The sequence below is a fragment of the Sorex araneus genome, chromosome X (genome assembly GCF_027595985.1).
Source record: "Sorex araneus isolate mSorAra2 chromosome X, mSorAra2.pri, whole genome shotgun sequence".
NCBI classification, from domain to species: domain Eukaryota; kingdom Metazoa; phylum Chordata; class Mammalia; order Eulipotyphla; family Soricidae; genus Sorex; species Sorex araneus.
Window position 1 is genome coordinate 370600914 of NC_073313.1, and position 19716 is coordinate 370620629.

Genomic DNA, 19716 nt, shown 5'->3' on the forward strand with positions numbered 1-19716 from the left:
CCGTGGGCAAGAAAACCCAAAATAATAATAATTCTGTATGAGAAGCCAAGGGGGTAGGACGTCCTGGTGTCTGAAGAGGAATCACCTCCGGGATTTCGCTCCCTCAGGCCTCGAGGCAGGACACCCACATACCCCACCACCACCCGGAGGCAGGGCCGCGCGTGGGCCCCAGAAACCCCGACACAGAATATGCGCAGGAAATGGGATCCGAGAGGGAAGCGGAAGGGGACCGGGAAGGACAGCGGGAGACGTGAGCCAGGAAACAGGACGATCAGCCGGCGAGGTGAGTCAGAGCAGAAATATCTGATATGCAAATCATCAGGAATCATCTTGTAGTGATAGATATTGTTGCTACAAAATATTAGATATTAACTCTTTTCAATGACTTAAACTTCCTTTAAAATCAGCTTACCAGAATCATAGCTTGGAGGCTTCATATCTCCCTGATTCAATTCTGTCCCATATTTCAACTTGTGGTATTTGGCTCTAACAAAGAAATGAGAAAATATAAGCCATCTTAAAACATGTTTCAATGAACTTTGTCACGGGAGAAGGGCAGTTGCGGGCGTCCATCACCTCCCCCCTCGCCCAGGGCAGGGCAAAACTGCCTTTATTATCCGCTGCTGCTGCTTCATCCACCGTCAAGGGCCAACAGCCAAATGGGGGAGGACGCGGGGAGCTACGCGTCCTCCCGTGGTTACAAGTGAGCGACTCAGCCTTCTCGCTGCTACGGCACTGAAAAATTCCCAAGGACAGCCAGAACAAAATTCTAGTATCAAAAGCGCTAGAAAACTTTCTTTTTGGTTTTGGCCACACCCAGCAGTGCTCAGGGCTTGCTCCTGGCTCTGTGCTCAGGGCTCACTCCTGTCGGGCTGGGAGGACCTATGGGATGATGGAGACAGAAGCCGGGTCAGCCCCGTGCAAGGCAAACGCCCTCCCCTCTGCAGTATGGCTCTGGCCCCCTGAAAACTTGAGATTGTGACATTAACCTTTTTTAAAAAGGAAAACTAACTTTCCTTAAAATTGAGATCTTTGTTTCAACAAAACATTAGTCTACGCAACTCTCCAGACAACCATGATTTGCCACGCAGCAAGGATAATTAACAATCTAGAGCAGGGCAAACCGGACAAAATCACTAACGAGTAAGATACACCAAAAAGGACGCGCCCGCACGCACACACACACAGGCACACACAAATTCTTATCAAGATTCTTTCAGAAGTAAAAAACTGTGAGTCCTGGTTAACCTGATTTAACTACCTGCTACTTACCAATCTGTGACCAGAGAAAGAATCAACAGAAGACAAAAATGTCCATGCAAAATACATTTGTATATTTGGACTTGTTTCCAAAATGTTGAGGCTATTTATAACTGTTATCCAACATCAAGGACAGAAATAGTAACAGGAATAATAAAAACTAAAACAGAAGAATACAAGTATAATGGCCAAACTTTAATTACTTTTTCTTTCTCTTTTTTTGCAGTGCCAGGAACGGAACCCACAATCCCAGTCAACTTTTTTAATATAAGAAAACTGAGCACTTTCAATCAAGTTTTTACACTTAAGAGATATACATGAAGAAGGGACTGAAGAGATAATATGCAGGGGAGACCACCTGCCTTGCACGTGTCCAGCTGGGATTTGATCCCCAGCACCCCAGAGGGCTCCCCAATCCCACCAGGAGTGCTCCCTGAGCACACAGCCAGGAGCAAGCCCGAAGCACCGCTGAGTGTGGTTAAAAAAAAAAAAAGTATAATGGAAATTAAAATCATTTGGTCCAATGTGGAAAGTGTGTTGGAACTCATTATTATTCTCCAATAATTACAGATATGGCAGAAAAAAACTTTTATAGACATTTACAAACATTTTGTAATATTTTAAATGGAAATATTTTTAAAAATCTACAACAATTATGGACACACACATGTCCTTACTGCTCTGAGCTGTAGTGGTATCGGCGTGTGTAATGCTTCATAATAACACACTCTTCAAGAAAGACAAACTGTGAGCTGACACGGGGGCTCTGAGCTGAGGAACAACCAAAGCAGAGGCTGGGGTGGCGCCGAACCCACCGGCCCCGTGAGCCGGGCCACCCGACACTCGGGCAGAACAACAGGAAAGATCTGAGACTCTCGCGTGTGTCTGTCCCCAGCGTGTCCCACAAAGACTCATGGGCTCGAGCAGCTGAGGCCCTTCCAGAAGCTCGTGCGACCCGGGAGACCACAGACGTCCTTCGAGGACAAACCAGGGCGCTGGTGGCGAGGAGACTGCTCGTGCCTCTGAGCTGACCTTTAGCCTTACACACCCCAAAGCTGAGCAAGTACTCCCGTTCCCTGCCACTGAGGCATCTTCTGCCCCCGGCCCGGCCGCGAGGGCTCAGCACCGGGCTGTGGATGCATCGGCACTAGTGCTGGCCGAGGGCGAGACTTCTCCTCACCGGCCAGTGGCCAGGAAGCCAGCTGTCCCTCCTCTACCCGCCGTCATCGGGCGCTCCCAGAGCCTCTGCTCCCAGGCCAGAGAGCAGCGGGCAGTGACTCCCGCGCGGGCAGAGTGAAAGCGGCGGGAAGACTTGGCGGAGCTGATTCACACTCGCGCCCCATAAGGCACGTGGGGTCCGTGCAGAGAAAAGCACGCGGCACGCCGGGACAGCGCACTTACTCGAGGCCAGAGGAAACTGCAGGAGATCAGGGCGGAGGGAGCGGCCCTGGCGGCAGGCCGGGAGGATTCCCACACTGTCAACCCACACGCCCGTGAAACAAGCCGCTCCAGAGCACTCGAGCGAGGAAAGCCGCTTCCCACAGTCCGTGCTGCTCTGGCCGGGGTCTCCCGCGGGGCCTCCCTCCCCGAGAGCCCCTGCACGCAGCCTCGTGCCCGGGGACTCCTCGGGCTGGGCACTGCGCCCGTGCTGCCCCCATCTTCCCGTCTCCTGCCTTCTCTTCTGTCAGTTCCGACTTCAGGGCCCCGGGGGCACTGAGTTCAACCCCACACTCCCGGTGTGCAGCGACAGACAGCGGGAAGGGGGGGAAAGGAAGGGGAGGGGAGGGGAGAGGAGGGAAGGGAAGGGATGGGAGAGGGGCAGAGGAGGGGAGGGAAGGCCCGGAGAAATAACGGGCAGAGGAGCTGCATGGGCTGAGCCTGGCTCTGATGCCAGAGGCCCAGGGTCCATCCCGGACCCCACACGGCCCGAGCGATGCCAGGAGCAAGCCCCCTGCACAAGCCCGAGTACCCCAGTAGGGACCCCTGGACCCAACCCCCGGCAGAGGCGCCAGCAGCAACAGCACAGTCGGCCCAGCAGGCCAGCGCCAGCTCAGTGCCCGGAGCCGCTGGAGACAGAAGAGAAGGGGCGCGGGAGCTCCACAGCGGCAGGGGCGCGACCCCGGCCAGCGGCAGGCCGCAGGGAGTACGCGTGGGCGCCCCGCGGCAGGTGGGGGAGCCTGAAGGGGAGGACGGGCGGCGGCAGGGAGCGGGAACACTGCTCCTGGGCTCAGCGGGACAGCACTGCAGCAGCACCGCCCACCGCGGGGGCAGGGGAGTGTGGGGAAGGGCCCAGAGCCGCGGCCTCACCCCTGCCCACACTCCAGAGGCCAGCGCTGCCGCGCGGCGCCCCCTTCCCACTGGAGTTCTTGCAAACGTCTAAATCAAAAACAACCGCAGACAAGCCCCGGGCCCCACACTCCGTAAGTCAAAAGTGAATCCCGGTGCCAGGCGGCAGACCCCACACGCCCTGAGCAGCCTCCCACCCGGCCCAGGGCCGCTTCGTCCCGGGGCCGCAGCGTGGCAGACAGAGCGTCCGAGCACACGGCGACGCCCGGCTGAGCATCGCTGGACACGTCCATGAACTGTATGGACGCCCCGGCTGGACGGGCACCCACCAGCCCGACACTGGCGTCACGGGCAGCAGACCCCGCTGTCAGGCAGACCGATCTGCCCAGGGGCCACAGGCTCGGGCAGGACACGGGTCTCGCCCACGACTGACCAAGGTAGATCCCGTCACGCCATGAGGGCCTGAGCCCACCGGGAGGGAGGGGGTCCCACGAGAGAGCACCGGGGGCCAGTCACAGTGAGGCACAGCAGGGTAAGGACCAAGCGAGGCCAAACGTTGGCGGGAGCCAAAGGGGGCCGTAGGGAGAGCTACCAAGAAGGGAACGCGTGAAACTGGAGCCAGTCAGGCAAGTGAGCAGGCAAAGGAGGCACCCTGGGCAGAAGGAACATCCTCAAGTCGGGAAAAATCAAGTGGAGGAAAGCGGCCGGGAGGGCACCCTTGTGAAAGGTTTACTGAGAACTCTGGAACCGCTCAGACATCTGAAAGCAGGCACAGAACATCTGTGTCTCAGAAAATAAATCCTAGGACATGGAAGATTAGGAAATGGACATAGTAAGAAGCAGAGAAGACAGCTGGATTGTTACAGGAGTGTAAATAATCCAGATAAATGGGGAAGGGGGGACACGTCCCAGCTGTACGTGACAGCGTGCCCGGCCTCGGGAGGAGATCCGGACTAATCCGGAGATTACCACGATGCATTCTTGAAAAGCATACGTCAATGGGCTCGTTCTTTAAATGTGAAAGAATGCTTTGATAAACCCATTGCTACATGAGTCTTCTCTCCGTAATGTTAAGGATTAGATTGGATTTATGACTGTCCTTAAGTGGAACTACTTAAAATCTGTCTAATAGCAAATCGCAATCAAACTGTGAGCCAGACCTAAGGTATTTCACAGACTGAATGATACAATGACTGAAATCTTCAGAAACCAAGGTAAAGCGAGACTGACAGTGTTCGTTTCTGAGAATTCGAAGGTGCATATGAAGACGTATCCATCCCTAGTCACACACCAGACATCTGGCCCAGGGAGAACAGCCACGCGGGGAAGGAGCTCACCGAAGCCACCAGGAAAACCACCCGGCCGCGAGGAGGCGGGGCTGCAGATTCTTCGTCAGGGGAGCCGGGCGGGCCGACGGCACGTGAAGGGGCGGCTGGTGACAGGAGGAGGCATCACCGCACGGCCGGGAAGCTGCTTGGCGGAGGGCTGAGGAGGGGCCTCGCCCACAGCCGTGGGGAGACTTTCCGAAACACTGAAAAGTGAACTGCCACGTGATCCTGCAACTCCGCTCCTCAGCGTCTGCCCGGGGAACGCACACACGTGACGCAAAGACACGCAGCCCGCAACACCGGTCACGCAAGCCAAGATCTGGAGAAACGAGTCCGGGGCTGGGGGACAGTGGAGGGGCCGGAGCGACAGCGTGGCGGGAAGGGCACGCGCCTTGCATGCGGCCGGCCCACACTCAATCCCTGCCTCCCAAGCGGGGCCCTGAGCACTGCCACGGGTGAGCCCTGAGCACCGCTGGCAGCCCAAAAGCTTCAGAAACAAAAGCAGACAGACCGAGGACAAGGGTGGGGCTGGGAGGAGAGGCGGAGCCCTGCACGGCGGGCAGGATCGGACGGGGTCAAGAGAAGCAGAGGAAGCGAGAAGGGAGAGAGAAACCCGGGGCGCGCTCCCGCGAAGGTGGTGTCCAGGGAAACGAGCCGGAGAAGCCCGGGTGCTGACTGCAGGGGGCGGTCAGGGCCACGCGCCGCGCTGACGGACGCCTGCCGGGGGGGTGGGGGGGGGGCAGGCCCTCCTGAAACGGAGTCTCGAAGGCCGACGTCAACGCGAACCCAAGTCCCAGAAACACCTGGATCTGCCACACACGCCACCCAGCGAACCAGGCCGCCCCCCACCTCTGTGTCAGGTTTCAAATGACCCTCAGTTAAAACGAAACAATAACTCATCGTCCAAGGCCTCAGGGAAACAACAGGAGGGTGGAAAGCACTGAACCGGCCTCGCCCTCCAGTCCCCCAGGGGCCCTCCCTGCTCCTGTGCTCCTTACTCCACGGGGCTAGCGCCGGCGCTTACGTCTCCTCCAGTCGCACCCAGTCTGCTGAGACGCAGAATCTGGGTTTTGCTCAGAGACGCCTGTTCGCTTAAAAGCCAAAACAGGAATTCCTCCTGAAGTCCACTGCGTTCCTTGCGCTCCTGTTCTCCTCCCGGGGAGGGAGCAGCCGCCAGCATATCAGTCCCCGCCTCACCTCCGCCCACGCGCCAACGGGGTCCCGCTCCTGGGCCATCGCCAAGGGCGCCCCACCTCCCCCTCTCCCTCTCCCTCCCCCTTCCTCCTCTGCATCTTCCTGCCTCCCCGGCCCTGCTGCTCCCGCTCTTCCCAGGGCTCTTCCCAGCTCCTCCGGAACTGCACCTGCAGCCCTGTGACTCCGGGTCGCAAGCCCAGCCCTGCTGTCCGTCTGGCCCTTGGTCACGTCCACGAATCCCCTCAGTGACACAGCTGTGCCTCCTCTGGCCGGAGACCTGGCGTCACCCTGCATCGCTTTCCTGAGTACTCATTACCCTCCACCTCCAATCTGGGGAGCGGGGGGATTCTGGAGCAACACCCAGCAGTGCCGGGGGCTACTCCTGGCTCAGTGCTCAGGGCTCATACCCCGTGATTCTGGGAGGTAGCAAATATGCTGCTGAGGACTGACTCGGGGTCCACCAGCAGCAGGACCCCGGCCCTCTCCTTCCTCGCCTCCAGGTCTGACGGACTCTTTCCACTGACACTGGCCACCACTCCAACAGCTACGACACTGAGACTCTCCCCCAGCCTGCTCCAACCTTCCAGATAGATCTTCCGCTCCGTCCCCACACCAGGGCCAGGATGAAGTGCCTCAAATCTCTTTCACACTGTTCCATGCTGAAAATCCTTCAACAGTCCTTTAGGTTTGACAAATGAATGAAATCATGCAGCCAGGTAGTTGGGGGAAACTACGAAGATCATTACGGAAACATCTGGTGAAAACACATGCCACAAAGACCACCACTGGCACACAGGAACACGGGCCGGATCTGAACAGAACCGTATCGGACTACACTGCCGTCCCTCGCTAACGAGCTGTGCTATGAAGGACGCACCCTCAGCAGACACACGCCAGGCCACGTACGCCCTGTGCCTGACCTGGGGCGGGGAGGGACAAAGGCTGGCCAGACGCTTCTCCCTCCCACTCACGGGCAGCTCAGGGGGAGGGCACGGGCTCTCGATCCCAGACGTTAAGAACAAAACCAAAGAAGGTATATAGAGTGGGTGTGATACAGGCAAATAGAGCAAAACGCCATCAGGTGAATCTGGGTCCAGGGAATGGAGTTATTGCACCCACTTTGTATATCTGAGACCGTCTCTAAACTGAAAGGATTCGCAAGCTTGGAATGCTCCCTCCCGTACAAGACAGGAGTCTGGATTCCTGGTTAGGAAGCTCTCCAGGACTTGCCCGTCCACCTCTACCATTGCTGCTCAGCAAAACACAAGGCCCACCCAGGGAGTGGCCAGCACTCACTGACCGCACACCGTGTACAGTACAGGGGGCGTGGCTTGTGGACACACCTCCTCGATGCCCCCGTGCACACCCGCCATCCGGGTGGTCGTTATTCCCCTAGCGACACCCTCTTCCAACTTCTGGAAGGCACCAGCCCCGCTAGGACCCAGTGGGCTTCTCCCTCGGTCCCTGCCAACTGCCCTGCACTGTCCACTCTCCTGGTGTATGAGCCTGAACACCGTCCGCTTCACGGACTGCAAGTACCAGCACAGCGGTGGGTGGACAGACGGACGGACGGACTGAGTGTTCAGTCTGAGGACACACACACACTCCGAGGCCGGGTTCCTGGTCCCTTCAGTGGTGCATATTCCAACTCCTCTGAGTGACGAGATGGTGGGGTGGGAGCTGCTCAGGACCAGGACGGGGCCCACGGGGGCTGAGTCCACAGCACCGCCCAGACCCGCCGTCTTGGGGCCTTGGGGCCAAGGCCCACGAGTGGCCAGGAGTTGCAGTGCTGACGTTTCTCCCCTGCCCGGGCTCTCCTCTCCTGACCCGACACGGCCCGCAGTCTCGGAGGCCCCGTCAGACAGTTTTAAGTGCTTCTTCCCCCTCCCCAGCCTCAAGGAATTAAAAGAAACAGATCGATCTGCTTCAAATTTCTCGTGACAGCTGAAGGCCTCACGGGAAGGTGAACGTGACTTCGAATGACGACTTCCTTCATGACATTCATGTCTAGCCTCTACAGTCAACTCTGCAGAAGTTTTTGTATCAACTTTAAAAAATCAGTAAAGCATGAGGAAATCAAAAACAAAGCAAAATAGACATTTTCAGTACAGAAACAAGTACTCAAATGGCTAAACAAAAAAACTAACTCAGGCTCTTAAAAAAGAAATGCCAAATACCATCCATTATAGAAAATGAACTTAATTCGTGTGAAAACCTCGAAACTCTCGTCTGAGTCACTAGCCTCGTTGTGGACAGGCTGAGTTACTCTGTGGCACCTGCCGGGCTGGAAGAGAGGATCCGTTTCTGGAGAGAAACGCAGAGCAAGCACCAGAGAGGCTCACACCAAGGGAACACACAACAGACCTCAACAGGGGGCCAGAGCAACGGGGTTTGCCTTGCACGTAGCTGACCCGGTTCCATCCCCGGCACCCCCCCGGGACACGAGCCCACTGGGAGTGATCCCTGAGTGCAGAGCCAGGAGTCGGCCCTGAGCACTACCAGGAGTGGCCCCAAAACCAACCAAAAAATTCTCAAGGAGAGAAAACCAAAAACTGCCAAAGCAATTTTCTCTAAATCAAATGGCATAACGTTAGCTGAAAGGGAGGGGGCAAGAATCACAGGAATTCCATTTACAGCTCAAAAATCACTTCAATTCTATGATTAAAAAAGATAATTGAGCTTAGGAAGTAAGCCAGCTTCTTAAGACGGTGCAGGGGAAGGAAGTCACTGCGACATTTTAACGTTGGCCTGCGGGCAACTATTGAAACGCCGCTATGGGTGAAGCAAGGCCTTTCACGCGGCTGTCTGGGCACCGGGGAGGGCCCGGGGAGGGTCCGGGGAGGGCATGGGGAGGGTCCGAGGAGGGTCTGGGGAGGGCCCAGGGAGGGTCCGGGGAGGGTCTGGGGAGGGCCCAGGGAGGGTCCGGGGAGGGCGTGGGGAGGGTCTGGGGAGGGTCTGGGGAGGGTCTGGGGAGGGTCTGGGGAGGGCCTGGGGAGGGTCTGCTGGGGACGGCCCGCCCCGCACTCACCTCTCCTGCTTCAGGGCGAACTCCAGCATCTTGATCCGCCGCACCAGGTCCTTCTTGAGGTTCTCCTGGCCTTTCCGCTCCCCCTGCAGGAAGGCGATCTGAGCCTGCAGGGAGAGAACGAGAAGCCTCCGCTCAGGCCCGGCTGCATTCCTCGGAGGAACCTTCGGACGCGAGGGCAGTGGGCTGCACTGGCCCCTCCCGTACCCGCGCAGACGCACCTGCTCTCTCCTCCATGGCCTCTCTCGGCCTCTGTCTCTCCCATTATCTCTGCATCTCTGTCTCTGCTCTTTCTCTCATGTTATCTATCTTTTTCTCGTTATCTCTGTGTCTCTATCTCTGTCTCTCCCATTATCTCTGTATCTCTCCCCCTTTATCTCTGTATCCGTGTCTGCCTCTCTCTCCCATTATCTCTATCTATCTCTGTCTCTTAAGCTACTGGGGGGTCCCTCTGCTCTGCAGCCGGGACGGGCAAGGAGGAACAGAAGCTCAGGAGCCCTCAAGCTTCTCCACACACTGGATTCGATCTCGTGCAGGGACAGGAAGCGGCAGCAGAAGGGGCCAGAAGGGAGGAGACCCCCACTTCCCCCCCACGCACGCTGCCAACCGTGGCCAAACTGCTGCAGAAGCCACCAGGCTCAGAACAGCGCCGGCGGGGGCTGGCCAGGCACCCTGAGGGGGGCTGCCGCCTCCCCCCTGCTCAGACATGCCCCAGGGCGGCCTGTCGCGCCCCCCCCCACCTGCTCCCACCCTCCTGGCCAACCACCCAGCATGCACCTTCCACTCCATGGCCACGTCCAGCTCGGCCTGGCACGTGACGGGTGGCGGTCGCCAAGAGATGCCGACCCCAGGCCCAGGAGAAGGCCCCAGAGGCCCCCAGGAAGGGCTTGGTGAGGCCACGCGCAGCCCTCACCCACTCGGGGCCAGTGAGCGGGACCCGCAGCCCACCGAGACCCTCCGCGCTGGGAGAGGGCTGGGCTTGGGCCTCGGGCCATGCGCCACGCCCAGCGGTGCTGGGGTCACTGCGCACTCGCGCTCAGGGTCACTCCCGCTCGGGGACGTCCTGGGCGTCAGCCACATGCCCCGAGAGCACCCGCCCCCGCACCAGCCGACTCCTGCTTGGCTCTTCCCAGCTTCCCCGCGGGCTGCGGCCGCCCGTCGTGACCACATGTTGGTGGTTCCCACACGGCTGTGCGTGTCCCGAGTGCGGGGCGCCAGGGCTGAGCCACGACAGCCTCACACCAAGCCCAGCAGGAAAGGCCGGCGAGGGCCCCGAGTGCCCGGCCCCCGCTGACCCGCACGCCCCACCCCCTCCTCCCTGAGCACCCGCGACCCCTCTGTCCCGGCACCCGCCTGGGACAGCAGACCCGACACGCCCGAGAGGAAGGTCCCAGAAGGAGAGGGTCTGGGAAGGGACCCCCGCCCCACGCTGCCGGGCCTCGCGTCTCTGCACGCAGGTGCCCTCGGCTCCAGGGGCCCCAGGGGGACAGGGGCTCGGACTGTGGCCCTGGAACCTGCGCCCGGCCCGGGCCCAGGAGACCCAGGTCTCCGCACCTGCTCCTCCCCCGAGCACTGCGCTGTGTGACCCGCCCAAGAACACGTCCAGCCCCACCCCCACTGCAGCCCAGCCAAACCCCCGGAGCCACGAGCTGCCTGCTGGGTCTCAGGTCCTCACTCGGGGGAGGGCAGGAGCCCGGGGCCAGCCGGCCGCGCTGCCAAAGAGGACGGCGTCCCCGAGAACGGGCCCAAGACCATGAACAAACCACCACAGGGAAAGGCGAGGCTCACGGCTGCGTTTGTGTGTGTGTGTGCTCACGGCCTATGTGTGTGTGTGTGGTGTGTGTGTGTCCTCACTGCCTGTGTGTGTATGTGTGTGTGCGTGTGCTCACACTGTGTGCTCATACTGCGCGCGCTCTCGCTGTGTGTGTGTGTGCTCATAGCCATGTATGTGCTCACAGCTATGTGTGCTCACAACTGTGTGTGAGAGCATGTGTGTGCTCATGGCCGTGTATATGTGTGTGCTCACAACTGTGAGTGTGTGCTCACAGCCGTGTATGTGTGTGTGTGCTCACAGCCATGTATGTGTGTGTGCTCCCAGCCATGTATTTGTGTGTGCGCACGGCCGTGTATATGTGTCTGCTCACAACTGTGTGTGTGTGTGCTCACGGCCATGTATGTGTGTATGCTCACGGCCGTGTATATGTGTGTGCTCACAACTGTAAGTGTGTGTGTGTGCTCACAACTGTGAGTGTGTGTGTGCTCCCAGCCGTGTATGTGTGTGTGCTCACGGCCATGTGTGTGTGTGTGTGTGTGTGTGTGTGTGTGTGTTGGGAGTGGGTCGGCATCGGCAATGAGGCTATGGGAGAGGCGCCCAGAGGCCCCTCGCGCTCTCCCGGGGGCCGACAGACCTCAGCCGCTGGGCAGTGGGTGTGCAGAGGGTCTTCTCCCCCCGACAGCGTCTCAGACCCGAAGGAGGACCCTCTGCAGAGCCGCGGAGAAGCCCTCTGCACGGCCTTCCGGCGGAGACCAGCCCCCCTGCCCGCTACTCCTTCTCACACAGAACTGAGCTACGTTCTGACAACTTTTCTTTTTTTTAGAAAACGCGTCTGCCTACACTGATGTCACTCCAGCATCCTCAGGGCGAACCAACTCCCCTGAACTCCCCAAGGTTCCGGGAGCAAAAGTGAGAAGGAGACACTCAACTGACATCCGGAGAAAAAAGGAAAAGAAACTCCACCGGACCAAGTGTGCAGGGTATAAAAATGACTCTCAAGCGTACGAGCCTCCACACTCCCGTCCACCTGCACAGACACTTAATGGTCAATGGCACAAGTACGGAGAGAAAACCTGCCTCAGGGAAAAGAAGTGATGAAACTTAGTGATACCTTATATGTCCTTCACATTATTTATTGAAAATGATTCCTTATACTTTCACGCCATTATAAATACTTCTGAAAGTAATGGAATATTTAATTATTTAAGACTACGTAGAACAAAATATTTATGTGTGATTTTCTATTCTAATTTATCAAAAAAGATGTAAGAAATGCAAATATTCTGTAGCTAAGAGTTTTGTGCATAGACAGGAATATCTAATAAACAAGTGTACCACTTATAAAAATATTTAAACTGTCTGAACTCTAAAATTCAAAAGGGCTAAAATTCAAAAGTGAAATCTCTGGAAGGCATTTTTTAAAAAACGCAAAATGCTGGTTTAGGTTCAATAATTTTCAGCTGTCATCCAAGTCACCTGCGAGTGGAGGGGAAACGCCATCAGTTTCCCAGGAATCTGGCAAAAGGACACCCCCACCTCACCTCACTTTGAATGAGGCAAATCCGCAAGGACCAAGAAAGATCCTTGCTCAGCCCTAGCGGCGGGAGCGGCTGGTGGCCGGGGCTGGGGGGCTCTGGGGGGGGGGGGCTCTGCGGCACTGCAGCTGCTCTTGGGCCTCCCCCCTGGAAATGCAGCAAAGCTGGGGCCAGGCCGGCCCGTCCCACTCTCCGTCCCTTCAGTCCTGGGCACTGCGGGGCGGGGTCACTCCTGGTAGCGCCGGGGGACCAGGGTGCCAGGGCTGGACCCAAGCCTTAGCCCGCTGAGCTATCTGCGGCCCCCTCGCCCCAATCAGTGTGCAGGGGGGTCTCGACCCTGCCTTTCACCAGGCGCCACAGTGCCAGGGGGCAAACTCGGGCCACCTCTGACCTCCACCGCCTGGCAGAGGTAAGAGGCCAAATACAAAGTACAGGTCAGCAGAAAGCGGGGAACATGCCCGTCCCTCCGCCCAGCGCACTGCAGAGACGGGCGGCACCGCCCCCTCCCCGCCCAGGGCACTGCAGAGACACCGCCCCCTCCCCGCCCAGGGCACTGCAGAGACACTGCCCCCTCCCCGCCCAGGGCACTGCAGAGACACCGCCCCCTCCCCGCCCAGGGCACTGCAGAGACACCGCCCCCTCCCCGCCCAGGGCACTGCAGAGACACCGCCCCCTCCCCGCCCAGGGCACTGCAGAGACACCGACCCTCCCCGCCCAGGGCACTGCAGAGACGCCGTCCCCTCCCCGCCCAGGGTGCTGTGGAGGTCGGCCAGGGGACAGGCCACTCGCACACAAGCCTCACTGAGCCGCGTCCGAATCCCTATTCATGACTGTGTTTTCAGCCGTCCAGATAAGGAAGAGATCACCCAAGCTTCACACAGTTCAATCACCCACCACGGTCCAAAGTCCGAGGCCCGACTCATTGCCTTTATTTCCCAGCATGGAAACGGGCTCCCTGGCTGGGGTCGCACACTCCCGCCCACTGGGCGACCACTTCCCGCCCCCTGCAGACCACCTGGCTCCCGGGGGTCCTGGGCACCCCCCAGCCCCCCCTGCAGAGCCTTGCACTCGTGCAAACACTTTTCCCAACCGTCGTGCACTTGACTTGCACTGAACACCGTGTCTCTGTCGCTGTCGCTGCCATCCCGCTGCTCACCCGTCTGCCTGCGCGGGCACCAGTAACGGCTCCATCGTGAGCCTTGTTACTGTTCCTGGTATTCACCAAACTGTGTATGGCAGCCACACAAATACCCAAACACGCCCTGTCCTAAGTACCTTATACACCGCGATCACTCAATCACGCCCTTAGAAAATTTCAGTCACAGCGGAAGGAGAAAACTAAGAGAGTAATAAACAAACTGGAGGTACGAAAAGCAATAACCATAAACTAGACCATATTTTCCCGACCTGGGAAGTTCTATACAGAATTCCTATATGAATTTTTTTTTCCCCTTTGAGCTTTAAACAAATTTTAATTCTGGGTTCTTTCTCTGCCATATTAGTTGCTATGAAACGTGAATTATGGCTCCTACTCCTACATTCGAAAATTATAAATATTAAACATTTCCTTCACCCCTGAAAAATAACATCAAATGAATTTTTGAAAAATATAAAGCCCACAAGATCAAAGAGAATGAGAAAAGAAAGGCGGCGGCAGGGAGCCGGCTCCGGGGGCGGGGTGGGGGGGGGCGGCACCACGTGGGCGTGGCCGTCCCCCAGCTCTGGCCGGGAGGAGCACCCCCCCAGGGAAGGGTCGGCTCCCTGCCTCCCCGGGGGGCCCGGCCAGCACCAGCAGGCAGCCCCCAGAGAGGCAGGTGCCAGCGGGAAGGGTGTCCGGGAAGCGGCAGGGCAGGACCGAGGGGCCAGAATCAGGCCCCGAGCAGAGGCCCCTGCATCCCACTAGGTGTGGCCCCGAAACCAGAACCAAGGTGCATGGCGGTAGCCAGCCTCCCGCAGCCAGGGAGAGCGCCCCCAGCAGGTGTGCCGGAGCGGGGGCCAAGGTGACCACGCGGCCGGGCTGCGGGGAAGACGGCGTCCACCGCCCTGGCGGGTTCCCGCGGCATCTGCAGCTGGGCCTCGCCCCCCAGGCAGGGCTGGGAAAGGACCTGGGGGGAGTCAGGACAGACTTCAGAATGGGAGACCTTTCGGGGGGAGGCGGGCGTGATGCTCAGGGGGCCACCCGGAGTGCGGGGCCGGGCCTGTGCGAGGCCAACGCCCTCCCCGCGCACCACTCCAGCCTCCCAGAGGGGAGACGCTGAACACGGGCCGAGGGGACTGGGGGGGCAGGAAAGGCCTCAGAGGAAAGGGGAGGGCGGGCTTCTCCCCGCTTCCCAGTCCACTCCGAGCAGTGCGCCCCGTGACATCAGAGGAGAGACCCCAGACCCGAGGAGACGGAGACGCGAGCATGAGGGGGAGGAAGCACGAAGGGACCCCACACCGGGGGGCTCAGAGAGGGACGGCCACCTGCAGGGAGTGCGTCCGTGTGGCTGACCCGGAACGACAAATCTGGCTCCAGGGGCCAGAGACACAGGACACAGCGGCTGGGCCCTCGCCCTGCACACAGCTTACGGGGGGCCAGTGCCCAGCAGCCCAGGCTGCCCCCGAGCCCGCCAGGAGAGACCCCTGAGCACACAGGGGAGTCAGCCCTGAGCACTGGCGGGTGCCACTTAAAAAAACTCTTGCTCCAGAGCCTGAGTGTTCGTTCTCTCTCTCTCTCTCTCTCTCTCTCTCTCTCTCTCTCTCTCTCTCCCTCTCTCCCTCTCTCCCCCCTCTCTCTCTCCCTCTCCCTCTCTCCCTCTCTTCCCCCTCTCTCCCTCTCTCCTAGAAAAACATTTAAAGAACAAAATCCTTTAAAACCGAAAACATAAGTCAAAACAGTAAAAGAGAACTCAAAACACACGATAGACCAAACGACAGAGAAATGAAAAATTAAGTAAAGAAATCAAAGAGCTCAATGTTCAATAAAAATAAATTCCCACGGAGCAGAGAAAATTAAGAAAAGGTATCAGTGAAAGAACTCGAAAATGTCCAGATTTGGAGGGCAGTAACTAGTCCACATAAGGAATAAAAAATTATAAAGCAATAACAAATCACACAAACAAAATAAGTGACTGACAAATAACAATGAAAAGTCACACCAAAATCTATCATAGAAAAGACATTACGCCATGATAAAAAAAAAAATAGTCCAAAGAGGGTGGTATGGGCACATATAAACATCCATGAATCAGAGTAATATTTAAGCTATTATGAAACAGCCCAGCATGGTCAAGGCACGCATTCATCCTAGCACATCATCAGTCATTCATTTTTCAGACATTTACTTCCAAACAGTCTGTTCCCAGACATCCTTTCTCAAGACCGACAGTGAAAGATATGACAAACTAGGGTCTGGAGCGATAGCACAGCGGGGAGGGCGTTTGCCTTGCACGCGGCCGACCCAGGTTCGACTCCCAGCATCCCATATGGTCCCCTGAGCACCGCAGGAGTAATTCCTGAGTGCAGAGTCAGGAGTAACCCTGTGCATCGCCGGGTGTGACCCCCCCCTGCCCCAAAAAAAGGCAAAAAAAAAAGTAGTTTAAAATGTGAAGAACCGAAAGGGCAGGACAGGACCCTCCAACACGGAACGGGCACAGCGGGGTCCCACCGTGTCCACCGAGCTCTGGACTGTGAATGAATGAATGAATGAATGAGGCCGAGTCTGAGTCTGGTGGGAACGCGGCTTGCGGCCGACATGCCTGCATGAGGCCTCGACTCTGGTGGCCCAGGCCCAGGCCAGCCGCCATCCTGCAGAGCCGTCGGTGACCCACCCTCCGGCCGGGACAGTGGGCGCCAGCACCGTGGTTCAGGCCACAACGCGACTGAGGCAACAGGCACGTCCCGGGGGGAGCCCAGCAGCCCCCCCCCCCACGGAGGGAGGCACGGGGCGCACCAGGCGTCGACGACGAGTCTGATCTCCATCTGACAGTGGGCCACGCAGCATGGCACCGAGGGACCGCACAGCGGGGAGGACGCCCGCCTTGCATGCAGCTGCCCCGGCTCAATCCCAGGCACCCCTACTGGTCCCCGAGCTTGCCGGGGGTGATCCCTGAGCACCACGTCAGGAGTAACCCCTGATCACCAAGGGGGGGGGAAGGGAGGAATTAGTGGGTCATTAACTCTTCAGATAACATGAACCTTTATTAACATTGGACCCGTGGCACCTCCCTATCAGCCCTATTCAGAGAGCACTGGCAGACAGAAACAGAGTCACTTCCAGGGGACTCAAACTATTCTAACAAATAAAAACTTGACAGCAACAGCAACACAGTTCTAAGGATCAAGATTTACCTGTCAGAACCGAAAGGAGCCGAAACATTTTGTTTCTGTTGGGGGCAGGGTGGGTTATGGGGCTTTTTTCTTGTGTGTTTTTGTTTGTTTTTTTTTTGCTTTTTGGGTCACACCCGGCGATGCACAGGGGTTACTCCTGGCTCTGCACTCAGAAATCACCACTGGCGGTGCTCAGGGGACCATATGGGATGCTGGGAATCGAACCCGGGTCGGCCGAGTGCAAGGGAGTGCAAGGCAAACACCCTCCCCACTGTGCTATTGCTCCAGCCCCTTCTTGTGTGTTTTTGCTGTGGGGCCACACCCGCAGTGCTCGGGGCTGGCTCTGTTCAGGGGTCACTCCTGCTGGGGGGGGGGACCGTATGCTGTTTGGGGAGCCCAGGTCGACCGCACGCGAGGCCAGCTCACACCCCCGGCACTCTCACCCGGCCCGAGGCCTGACCGTTCTGAAAAGGAAAACCGTGAAGCTGCCGCAGCCCAGCACACAGTCCCACTCGCTTCTCGAACTCGGGGCCCGGAGACCCGGGAACACGGCACTGGCCCTGCACAAATGCAGACAGCCTGGACTCAAGCCCTGGCGGCACCAAGCCCTGAGCACTGCGGGGTGTGACCCAAAACCAAACAGAAATAAACCCGCCCTCTCAGGGGCCGGGAGGGGCTCGACGGGTGCGTGTATTCCGCACGGACCCCGCGCCGCGCCCAGGCCAGGAGCAGCCCCCGAGCACGGCCGAGCGCGGGCACCTCCTGCCCCCGCCCCGCCCGGAAAAGGACCCCGGCATTGACTGGGAGCTTATCTCGTCACAGAGATGAGTTTACACTGCAGGGGACCCAGGCTCGGCCCGTCCAGGAGACCAGGTCATCGAGGCCAAGAAGTTACTATCGCCACAATTAAGCTGCACACAGCAAAGGGGTCTGAGAGCAAGATAAAATGAACTGTGACAAAGTATGGGGGAGAAACAGCTTCTGAAAACTTATCTTTCAAAACAAATAGCTAATAGTAATCAACATAATAAGTGGATTCTACTCCAGAGAACATAGAGATAATAATTAAGAGCAAAGTTACAGTTTAGCCAGCAAGTAAAAATTCAAGTGGTAAGTTTGAAATATGGAGCCCTGATAGCAGCGGGGGGAGGTCTCTGCAGCCCACCCCGGGGCTCTGCTGCCCGGGTAAACCGCGCGTCCCTTTCTGCACGGCAGCCCTGGCCGGGGACTGAGCTTGGAGTCCTGGGTTCCAGCCCCAGAATCACAAAGAGAAATAACCCACATCAAACCTGAAAGGCAGCTTTACGCACTGGCAACGGACTCAGTGATAAACCCGATATTCCCAGGAATGAATCACAAACACATGTGACCAGTGGCAATGCAAATCAGCCGAATGTTTTCACCAGTGGGGGAGGGGGAGCTGACATACGTGTACAGAAAACCTGCTTTCTCCTCTGTGCACTCTTAAACACCACTGCCCCTCCCACCCCCAAGTCGACCCCTGCAGCGGGCACTGACAAACCGAAGTCATACTGCGCGTTACGACAAACTGGCAAATGGAATTGGAGCACTGTCGTCCCACTGTCCACGGGTCTGCTGGAGTGGGCACCAGTAACGTCTCCATAGTGAGACTTGTTGTTACTGTGTTTGGCATATCGAATACGCCACGGGGAGCTTGCCAGGCTCTGCCGTGCGAGCGGGATACTCTCGGTAGCTTGCCGGGCTCTCCGAGAGGAATGGAGGAATCGAACCCGGGTCGGCAGCATGCAAGACAAACGCCCTACCCACTGTGCTATCGCTCCAGTCCAGTACTGGAACTACCAGAAGAGAAAGACCCCCGAGTGCCTCAGTGGGCGTCTGTCTCCCCGGGCCCTGCTAAGGGGTCCCAAGCCAGGGCCCCGAGCTCTCCCGCCCCGCCCCTCTGGGTTGCTGGTCCCCAGCCGTCAGGTCCGGGAGGGTGTGGGGCCGGGTGGCGGCTGCCACCCCACTCGGGGGCTGCCAGCCTTCAGCCCGAGACGGCTCCGGGGTGCTCGGGCAGCGGGGTCTGTGCTCGCCCAAACATCCCGCGGTCCAGGGGCAAAGCTCTCCTGCTCCTGCTTCTGCTCCGGCCCCCTCGACGCCCCCCACCCCGCCGTGCTGTGGGGTCGGCGGGCTCCCCGTGCACAGAGACGCGCTGCAGCGTCACCTCCTGGCTCCCGCCGTCCCCGGGCTCAGGCACGTCTCCAGGTGCGTCTCCACGGGCCTCCTCTTCCCAGCGACACAGTCGCACCCGTTCTTTGGGGGGGGTGGGGAAGGGGACTCCCGAAAGCAGGGGGGAGGCGGGTCCGGGATCCCTGCTTGGGCCCTGCAGTGCCAACTGAGGGGCCTCTGGGGCCGCACCCGTGACATCTGGGGAGCGCGGGGTGCGGGGGTCAACCTAACCACCTAACCACCACGCCTCTCCTGGGCGCCCGCCCTTCGCTGCTCAAGGGCCCACAAGGCCGGGCGGCAGCTTTGATCCCGTGACGCCCAGACAAGGCCCTGGGGTCAGTGAGGGGAGGCTGGAGCCAGGTGAGCCGGGGCCCGGGGCGGCAGCACGGGGGCAGCGCTGCTCACAGCGGCCGGAGTCCGGAAACAAGTGTCCAAGGACGGGGGGGGGGGGGGGGGGGGGGGAGGGGGAGGGGGAAAGGCCCTGGGAGGGCCCCGAGGCTCCCCAGGTGAGCGGGCCAGAAACAAAGCAAACACCGACAAGGAGAAAGCGTGTTATGGAGGCCCGGGACGGCCACCCTGCACCTGCAGGAGCACGGCGGGACCCGTGACACCCTCCGTACACGTGCAGTGGGACACAGAGCACCGCCGGGAAGGAGGGAACCACACAACCAGCTGCTCTGGGTGGCCGGGAGGGGACTGGGGACGGAGCCCACCCGGAGGGGCGGCACACGTGTCTCTCCTCTGCGGGGTCTAGAGTCCGAGGGAACAGCAGGTCCCAGAGGCAGCAGAAACAGCCAAGGGTCTGCGGGCAGAAGC

At 58.8% G+C, this 19716-nt stretch overlaps 1 protein-coding gene across 3 annotated transcripts in view; it reads right to left on the reverse strand.

Moving 5' to 3' along the window:
* The window catches only part of STRN (striatin), a 76731-nt gene that overhangs the window by 35874 nt on the left and 21141 nt on the right, over nt 1–19716 (reverse strand). For all 3 annotated transcript variants that reach the window (XM_055120057.1, XM_055120058.1, XM_055120056.1), the window contains exons 2-3: nt 9097–9200; nt 413–486 (exon numbers count right to left, since the gene is read on the reverse strand). In XM_055120057.1, the coding sequence (XP_054976032.1) occupies nt 413–486; nt 9097–9200 (178 nt within the window). The remainder of the gene's footprint in view (nt 1–412; nt 487–9096; nt 9201–19716) is intronic.